The sequence below is a fragment of the Etheostoma spectabile genome, chromosome 15 (genome assembly GCF_008692095.1).
Source record: "Etheostoma spectabile isolate EspeVRDwgs_2016 chromosome 15, UIUC_Espe_1.0, whole genome shotgun sequence".
NCBI classification, from domain to species: domain Eukaryota; kingdom Metazoa; phylum Chordata; class Actinopteri; order Perciformes; family Percidae; genus Etheostoma; species Etheostoma spectabile.
The window spans coordinates 8,444,208-8,454,075 of NC_045747.1; the positions used below are offsets into that span (position 1 = coordinate 8,444,208).

At 41.7% G+C, this 9,868-nt stretch overlaps 1 protein-coding gene and 1 long non-coding RNA gene across 3 annotated transcripts; one reads left to right on the forward strand and one right to left on the reverse strand.

The window, feature by feature from the left end:
- Positions 1-1,249: 1,249 nt before the first annotated feature.
- Positions 1,250-7,740, forward strand: proza (protein Z, vitamin K-dependent plasma glycoprotein a). Of its 2 annotated transcripts, none has more exons than XM_032537545.1 (9): positions 1,250-1,481; positions 2,480-2,618; positions 3,657-3,817; positions 3,999-4,023; positions 4,114-4,227; positions 4,422-4,556; positions 5,605-5,720; positions 5,808-5,925; positions 6,750-7,740. In XM_032537545.1, the coding sequence occupies exons 2-9, from the start codon at positions 2,540-2,542 to the stop codon at positions 7,283-7,285; spliced, it is 1,284 nt and encodes a 427-aa protein (XP_032393436.1). In that variant the 5' UTR covers positions 1,250-1,481; positions 2,480-2,539; the 3' UTR covers positions 7,286-7,740. The 2 variants fall into 2 exon arrangements, with proteins under 2 accessions (XP_032393436.1, XP_032393437.1); XM_032537546.1 differs by lacking the exon at positions 1,250-1,481 and adding an exon at positions 1,735-1,757.
- Positions 7,741-8,106: 366 nt separating this feature from the next.
- On the reverse strand, positions 8,107-9,868 carry LOC116702980 (uncharacterized). The gene is made up of 2 exons (XR_004335299.1): positions 8,587-9,868; positions 8,107-8,382 (listed from the first exon to the last, which is right to left on the reverse strand). It is a non-coding gene; the product is annotated as an uncharacterized LOC116702980 (long non-coding RNA).

Genomic DNA, 9,868 nt, shown 5'->3' on the forward strand with positions numbered 1-9,868 from the left:
CTCTGTGGATTGTTGTTGGGATGATTATCACAGAAGGCTGACTGAACACACCCACCGGACGACAGCTAGGAGCTAGCAGCTAAAAGCTACCAGCTACCAGCAGGATCGAGACAGGGACCAGGGTAGGTGAATTTAAACAATGTCTGAGTTGAAAACACATCTTGTTGTCACGTACGGGCCCTGTTCATGTTGCACAGAAATTTTAATTACATTTTATGTCTGTTAAGAGGCACAAATTCTCTCTAAAACTTGCCCCGGCAACTGCCATTTTAGCTCAGTGGAAGCTTGTGCACGTAGCTACAGCTACTCCGTGTTGCCTGCACTGATTCAGGGATTTTTCAAACGAAAGTACACGCATATTAATGATGATCAAGATTAATGTAAAACAATGGCCACAATTCTCCTTTAAATCAACTTAACAATACCACAATGTAAAAAATACTCCATTTACTGCATAAGTAACAGTCATGCATTTAAAATCATAAGCAAAAACACAGAAGTATCATCAGCAACATGTACGGCTATATCGGTTTAAATTACATTATAAAAACTGATACATCAATGTGAAAGAAGCATTTTGCTGTTGTAACTGGTATATGTTGAGCTAGTTTTACTACTTTATATACTGTAAGGTAGATTAGTCCTGTGGTTCAAAGCCTGGGGGCCGGGACACTCCAAAGGGTCATAAGACACATCTGAGTAGTCATGAGATGACTAATGAGAGATGAAAGAAATTTCTGATACACAAATGTGGATTCATTTTTCAGACTTTTCTTTGTTTGTTTGTAAACTATTGGAAAATCTAACATCCATCAACAGTTATCTGAATGAAACCATCTAAGAAATTTGGAGGGAAAGTCTCTTTTTGATTGATCTGCTACCAACTCACAGACATCTGGAAAATGAAATGGAGCCCCTACTAAACACTACTTACTTGTTAGGAGTCACAAGAGAAAAGGTTTGGAAAGCACTGGTTTAATATTTAACATTTAAAAAAGTAAATTGTGGCCCTATTTGTAGAAGTTTAAAGTAGCATAAAATGGAAATAGGCTAAGTAAAGTAGGCCCTCACAACCGTACTCAAGAACAGTGCTTTAACAAGAGTTGTCTTGTCTAATATGTTCCTTGAGATTTTTTTTTTTTTTCCTGTCTATGAGCTTGAGGTTTTTACCTATTACCTTTACTGTGCTCTTTAACTCATCTTTATACTGTATTTCCTGCAGGCTAGTAAAAAAAACCGTGAGGGAGTCACTCACAGTGTGGGTCTGATCCTGTAGGGCAAAGTGCTGTACCGCACTGTGACGGTCTTACAGCGCCCTCTGGTGGCCTCTCTTTGTCATTACACTCACCCCACGCAGTAAGCGGTGAGCAGCCTCGGATGTTGTCATCATTTGTTATTTTAGATCAATAGGCCTGATCCGTGCAGCAGGCTGTGGTGTGTTTCAGGACCAGCGGACCAGTACCGTAATCCATTCCGGAACGGTAGGTACCGAGCGTCGCTGTTGTTGTTGTCGTTGTCGTTGTTGTTGATGTAGACTCGTACCGTTACTCAGACTGGACCCGCCTTGAAAACAGAGACGGATGTGTACATTTTTTAAATGTTTATGTACGTGAAACATTCTAGCAGCTTGTAGGAAAACGGGTCATTACTACAGCAAAGAAGATGTGTTACAATTGTTCTTGCTCCTCTTTGCTGGTAACACCACATGCGCTAAATGCAGACTGGCTTGTGGATAAAACGCTACGCAGACAGAAAACGTAGGCTCTCTAACGTAAAAAATAAACACATTGTCCTCTGCAGATCTGACTCTCAGTACTGAAAACGTAAATTATGTTTTTTATGATTCCTTCAGTGTTTGTTTACAAGATGTAAACAGATGGTCTGTAAGGCCCATTAATGTGACAGCAGTGCAGTAGGCCTATGAGGTAATTTACTAGGTACTCATACATTATTAAACAAATAAAACACAATAACAATATATATAATACATTTACATCATGGTACTACATGGTATTGTGACTGGGAAGTTTGAATTGACGTGAAATTATTATTTTCTATTTCATTGTGTATATATATATATATATATATATATATATATATACATATATATTTCTCCTATATCTGTTTTTATGTTATGTAACATTGAAAGAAATAAAGCAACTAACATATGTTAGTTGCTTTATTTATTTCTAAATTCAGCTCCTAAAAGATGCTGTATAAATAGATTATTTACTTAACAAAGATAAGGCAAATTTGTTTTATTTTTAGATTATCATATGATCATCTTCTATGAGATAATTTATATTTATTACTGAATTGCATTACATAACTTTGTTACTTTAACTCAATCATGAATCAAAATACAGGCAAAAGCAATGTTAAGAAGAAAACAAATACATCTGTTAGAGACTGTGAGACAAAGCTCAGAATTTTAAGGTGAGTGTCAATCATGTCTGCAATCCGCTCGCCTTGTTTGTAGGAGAACACATTGATCCCTGCTGTACCGACAACTCGACCAAGATCACACTTCAGTGTCGCCATGCGCTCCTCCATCACATCAGTTGCTCTGCTGTGTCTGCTGGCGGGGGCTGTGGGAGCCATTCAGACCCCCCACACAGGTGAGTGGGCCGACGTGGAACCAGACGGGTCTGCAGAGCTCGACCATGGTGTAGTCTGAGCTCTACAAAGAGGGAAGAGAAGTGAGGAATTAAAAGGAGGTCAAGATGGCAGCAGGCTGAGTAGATGACATGTCAGACTCTTTCTGCTGTGTTTTTAAGAGATTCGGGGTGGGGGCTTTATTAAATAGCAGCTTTAGCCTCAGTGCAGCTTTGGGTTAATTTACTTCTATGTTATCAGATAAACGGTTAATTAAAAAAAAAATTGTTCTTGATATTTCCATGATGATTACCATCTTAACAGTTTAATCAATTCATTTTTAGGTTTATAACATGTCGCAACAGTCCAAAACCCAAAGATATTTGGGTGGTGGTAGTAGCTCAGTCCATAGTGAGTTGGGTTGGGAACCGGAGGGTTACTGGTTCAAGTCCCTGTACGGACCAAAGTATGGTGGTGGACTGGTAGCTGGAGAGGTGCCAGTTCACCTCCTGGGCACTGCCAAGATGCTCTTGAGCAAGGCACTGAACCCCCAACCGCTCGGGGTGCCTTTACATGGGCAGCCCCCTCACTCTGACATCTCTCCATTAGTGCATGTGTGTGTAATTCAGGCCTGTGTGTAATAACAACAGAGTGAAAAGTGTAGTTTCCCCTTGTGGGATTAATAAAGTATAATAAAAAAATAGAATTTGGGGCACTTTTACTTGAAAAATGACTTGTGAGAAATCCTGTTTATCAAAATAGTTAGTGATTCTTTTTCTTTCAGCTCCAAACCAAAGAAATTCAATCTGAGTCCGTGGGGGGAGAAGAACCATGGCAAAGAGTTAATTTTCTAATGCTATAAAATAGAAATCTTAGTATTTTTCAATTGGCAAAATAATAGGACAGTCTAATCAATCAACAGAAACATTTAAATCTCTCGAAACCTAGTTACTAATCACACAAAATCTGTGCAGTTTCAAATCTCTTTATGGGTAAACAGCTTTAAACTTTAGGTCAGTATGTTGTGGATGAACAAGCTGAGACATTATCTGTTCCTCCAGTGTTCTTGGATAAGCAGCAGGCGAGCTCTGTGATCTCTCGCCAGAAGAGGAACGTGGACAGCAGTAACCCGGCTCCGTCTTCCAGCTTGGAGCAGGTTTGCATGGAGAAGGTGTGCTCCTACGAGGAGGCCAGAAAGCTCTTCCAGGACTCGTACCGCACGGTGAGCTCTAGGACTTTACTGTTACCCTCCCTGTCCCACTCCATTTCTTTCTCTCTTCAAACCTCCTCAGTGCCTCCTCTTTTCTTTGCTTATGTTTCAGTCTGGTCCTATTTCATGATTGCACTGTGTAAATGTGATTGTGCAGTTTTAACTGTGCTTTTATGCATATTTTCTCCTGCAGGATATCTTCTGGTCTGTCTACATTGGTAAGTGCTACATTAAAATGATTTCCCATCACTGCACACCGTCGTTAGCAGTACATTGCATCTTCTCATAGACTTGCTGTCTGTGTTTAGACGGAGACCAGTGTGCAGAGAACCCCTGCAAGAATGGAGCCATGTGTTCGGACAGCGTGGGAGGCTACGACTGTGTCTGCAAGTCGGGATTCACAGGGGTCCACTGTGAACAAGGTGTGGAGGAGTTGTTGGCAAGTTGTTTGTGAACGTGACTGTTAATTCGCTTCTCCTTTGGTGTGTGTGTGTGTGTGTGTGTGTGTGTGTGTGTGTGTGTGTGTGTGTGTGTGTGTGTGTGTGTGTGTGTGTGTGTGTGTGTGTGTGTGTGTGTGTGTGTACTACAACCTCTTCCTTCTGTTTCCACAATGCAGACCAGACTCTGTGCATTCTGGAAAAGAACAAGGGCTGCTCCCAGTTCTGTAAACCAGGCTACACGTCCTACGAGTGCTCCTGCGCCCGCGGATGGAAGCTCAGCAACACGGACAGGGATAAGTGTGAGCCTGCAGGTACGTCTGTTTACATTGTTTATGTCCAACTGAAATTCATAATGCATTATATGCTACAGCATACATACATATATATGCTATACACAGACAGAAAGCTTTTTGCTATACAGCCAATCACACCTTTTTATAAAGCGGTAACGTTAGCGTTCCATCGTAGGCAGAGCAGACGGTCACACTGACTAACAGCCAGACAACAGCCTGCTACACAACATGAGAGCCACAGACTTTGGACAGCAACCCACATTAGGTTTCCTCCTAAAAGTCTCCTTCTTATCTGACTTACAAACATGAAGTCTTGTCCTGCACCATCATTGCCTGTTCAACAAGCCTAGCCCCAGTTTGTGTTACCTAGGTAGCCAGCGGGCTGACATCTTCATTTTGATTGGTAAACAGAGTGCGCAGCTTTGAAAACGGGTTAAAAATCAAAATGATTGTGCAGTGGACAGGAAATGTTTTACATCCATCCAGTTTTTGAAGACTCTGATAATGCCATCAGAACAGCAGTAAGTGTTTTTAAACAACTTGTGTGACCTAAATGTATGCTGATACATGAGAGGCACCGATTGGGGCTAGAGCAAGCCACCAAACTAACATTAACAAAATGGCTCTGCTAATAGCAGTTTGCAGGCAATTTAGCTATTTAGCTGGACAACTGCAGCACATTAAACAACATGTAAACTTAGCTGCAAATGTTACTTGCCTATAACTTGTTAGATATAGTGTAAGTTTGTTAATGTTTTCGCTATCTGTTCTTCTCGCCGTGGTTGGGGTTAGGGCTTAGGTTGGGTTATGGTTAGGCGTAACAGAGACAACTGGTTAGGGTTAGGGATTAGTTCAGATTTAAGGGTAAACATATTGACAGGGAAACTGTCTCTGACAACACTGGAGCTCAACCTGCCCGCTGCTGTCAATCAAACATAGACAAGCCCTCCAGCTGGCTGAAACAAAGAGGATCACTTGTGATATGATCATTTGTAACATGTGATTTCAGTCGGAGAAATAATGTAATAAAATAAAGCAATAATATCATCTCACATTCTTCTCTCAGTCAAATTCCCCTGTGGTAAGGTGAACAGTCTGAGTCGGTGGGATGACAGACTGGCCAGCAATGTTCGCAGCAACTTTGAAGGACTTAGCTGTAGTTCTACAGAGTGTCCCTGGCAGGTAGGAGCCCACAAACTCACACTGTGACACATTACAGGTCTCAACAAACCAGGGTCTTATTGCTACATGTCACTGTGTTGTTTGCAGGCTCTTCTGAAAAGTTCAGAGTCTGCAGGTTTCTGTAGCGGCGTCATTCTGAAAGAGAACCTGGTCTTGACTTCAGCTCAGTGTGCCAACAAATACAGATCCTTCCAGGTGGCTGTCGGTGAGTAGACAAAACACATAATAATTACTTTACTACTGTAACTGCTACTACTAATGAAACAGACAAAACAAATAACAAAAATACTAGGAATACAAAATAGCATCCATTTCCCCCAAAGAAATTTCACATAAGCTTAATGTCAAAAGGACATTACCCATTTTTTAAACTAAGAAGAACTGTGTACAATGTTGAGCTTTTACTTGATACAGAGTCTGCATCCTTTACTGAGCTGCACGTAAATCCAGTTATAGTTGACAATTGTTAATTGGCTTATTTGCAAATTATAAAAAAAAACTACATATACCATTTTTAAGTGCAAATACATAATACAAATTAAGAAAAAGACTACACTATTTTTAAGTGTAAAATGCCATGAAAGTCTAAGATATATCAGTGACAAATGACCTGTCACATTTGCAGTAAGGCTGCATTTAACAACTATGTCTATTGCCGATTAATGAGCTGATTATTTTCTCAATTAATTGATTAATTGACATAATGTCAGAAAATATTGACAAATACCTGTTATAATTTCTTAAAGCTCAATGTGACGTCTTTAAATGTCTTGTTTTGTCCAATCATCAGTTTCAAATCCATACTTATTCAATTTCCAAGCACATAGTCAGAGCTTTAAGTCTTCACATTTGAGAAGCTGCAACCAGAAAATATTTGGCATTTTCGCCTAAAACAAAATCGCAATAGTTGCTGACAATCAACTAACATAATTGATGGCCTAATCTTTGCAGCTCTACATGTCAGTATATGTGCATGAGCTTGAGAAACATCATCAACGTGAATGTCTTGTCTTACCTGCATGTCCGCAGGCAAGCGCAGCACCAACTACGATGATAAAGAGCAGACGCTGTATGTAAAAATAGTTCACGTCCACCCGCGCTATGTGGAAGGTCGCCCAGAAAATGACCTGGCTGTGATTGAGCTCCGCGACCGCATCATCTTTAAAAAGGAAGTGACTGCTGCCTGTGTGCCAGAAAAGGACTTTGCCGAAAGCGTCCTGATGACGGGAGAATTCCCGGGCATAGTCACCGGCTGGAAAGAACCCAGTCAGGTATCTGCTTTCGAAGGCCCGCTCGCCCTTAACCAACTGGCGTACAACCGCCTGCCTCAGTGCGTGGAGACTCACCCCAACCTGATGACCAATAAAATGGGCTGCACCACTTCCCGGCCCAATGCTGACTGCACCATGAGCTCCGGCAGCCCCTTGCTAACCCTGTACAAGGAGGTGTTCTTCCTTACTGGGGTGGTCACCAAGCCGCCAGGGGCCGACTGCACCAAAGGCTACATCTTCCAGAAAGTGTCGCGCCACCTCGGCTGGCTGCGGCCTCTCATGGGTTCACGTTAGGTGAGGTCAGGGAAAACATGGATGTTATGGAAAATCTCTTATAATGCAAGTGAATAAATACTAAAGCAGGGAATAAGATAATTTCATTTCATTGTGCCCTTCTAGCTAAATGTTTGTTTGGTCTCTCAGTCTCAATACCCGTCTTCTAATGGAAAAAACTATGACAACCATATAGTCTCAAAATAGGTTATTACTTCCCATCTGTCTCTGTTGACTTCCTCATTTATCCACAAAGCGGCGCTCTGTTAACATAAACAGAGACACACTTTCTGTATGCATCTGCCAACCAGAGGCTCAGAAGCAGCAAGAAATGCAATGAATTATTCAGCATGTGTTTTGTGATGTGGACATACCTGTTAATGACCTTTATGTGATGTTATTTTTAGCAACTACTGTACTGGTTGACCAGATAATCACTATTCTATGAATGTAATAAACCCTAACAACACACTTGATGTCAGTTCTGTCATTGTTTTAGGATGAAGTATACAGTATTTCGGAATGATGTTGAGGAACATCTTGAAGTAGATGTAACATTTTAAAGTTAAGGGTTAGCCCCATGACACCATTGTCTTTTTGAGGTGGTTTGTGGTAAAAAGAAACCCGGATATTAGCAGACAACAATACTAATATGATATATGGCAAATAAACATCAACAGAACAATCTAAATAAATAAACCATCCACTGCATTCCCTATCACAAGCTTCCTCAGCATGAAACTAAGATATACAACAAGTGAAAACAATAATGGCGCTAGTGATGTGCAGTGAGACCTATAAGCTTCACAAGGTAGAACAAGCACATTTGAAACAAGTCATGAAAAGATAGAGTAAGTTATTTAATTCTGATGGTAATTTAAATGTAAAGACTCTTCAATTTCTGTGGCATGCCATCTTAAAATATGCACATTTTCAAACATGAGCAAAGCTTCAAATTTGCAGTTCTCATAGTTTCAAATGTAGCTCTGATAATCTATCTCATCTAGCCTTAATTTCCCTTTTTTCCCTTTATTTTCTTACACTCACTGTCACATACCCCTGTGTTGTCTGGCAACATTTTCCCACAGACACTTGTCTGCAGTCTTCTCACAGCCTTCCTGTATAAGAACGAGGCCAGGACCGTGTTATGCGGTAAGAGAAAAGGAGAAGCAGAAGAATGGGCGAGAGAGAGAGAGAGCGAGAGAGAAAAAGAGTAAGCGACACCACATAACAAAAAACCTGGCCTGCCACTTCTGATCGGAAGCTTGAAAAGGACAGCTCTAAGAGCTGGGGCCCACGTTGGCTGTTGCCATGGTACTCACCTAGGAGATGGCTCCTTGCTCCCAAAAATGGCTCTGCTCCTTTACTGGGCTGTCCAGGGGAGATTAATTTGAGTGGAGCTCCTTCCTTTCTGAGTCTGGTCCTGCTCTCTGGTCCTGCCAGCTCCATTTATATGCTCAATCTTAAATATACACAGAGACAGGAAACACACTGAGCAAGGTAGCAGCTCAACTTCATGTGCTCTGAGCAGCTGATTCAGAATATCACTTAAATATCAAAGAGTAACTGCATCAGTTTGATTCTATTCCCTTAATCCAACCTAAAATCTGACCAAATGGGGAGACAAGGACGTGATGTGAATGCTAAAAGGGGAAAGAAAATAGCAGGAGAGGGGAAAAGGGGGCAGAGTAAGAGGTGTTTGACAGGCTGAGAAAGCAATGAGATGAAGAGATGGAAAATGGCTTGTAGATGAAGAGCAGGGACAGAGCAATACAAGAGACCTGGGATTTTTGATGTTGACACAGAAGTCAGTCATTGTGTGGACGCATTGATGCACTTACAGTTTATTAGACATGAATGAAAAGGCCCTGGAGAGAAACATTATCAAGGCCCTTACTGATAGTGGGAAGTAAAAGCACTCATTGTAAAACCTTTCAGTCTACACAAATCAAATGATGCCATTGCTGGACAAGATTGCTGCAAAATAGTTGAATTTTACTCCACTGTGTCAGGCATGTGGGTACATCTGGCCAGTGTCCTAAATCAATAATCCTTTACTCTCCCCAAAACCCAAAAAAGTAGTTGCATGCTGTGATGGCAAATCCTCCCCACCCTTTGTGTGTGAGTGTGCGTCAATGCTTGTATGTATGCATAACACATACATGCTAACGTGTCATGTGCATCTGGGGGAGCAACATCAAATGGCAGACTTTAGGAGGGATTATCTGTCTGTGTGGTGTCTGAATCCACACGGGGGGTTAGCACTATGTCTGACCGTGGAAGGCCGATTGAAGGAGTCTCGTGCTATGTGTATAATGAGCGCTCTGCTATCAGTCGAAGGCACTCCTATGATTGTGTGTGCGTCCCCCTACCCCCATGTCCCCAATCTTTTCACTCTTCAGGACTTCACGGACACAGGGCTCTGCAGTCACCCCACCCCGTCTCAAACTCTGCCCCACCCCAGACAGCAGCTTCCACTTGGTTGGGTAATTGTGCACGAGGGTGGAGGTAACACAAGACCTCGAGAGGTTAGGGCCTGGACTGGGATGAAGTGGCTGCAGGAGAAAGCGAGAGACAGGCTGTGGACTTTACATAACTCAGCTG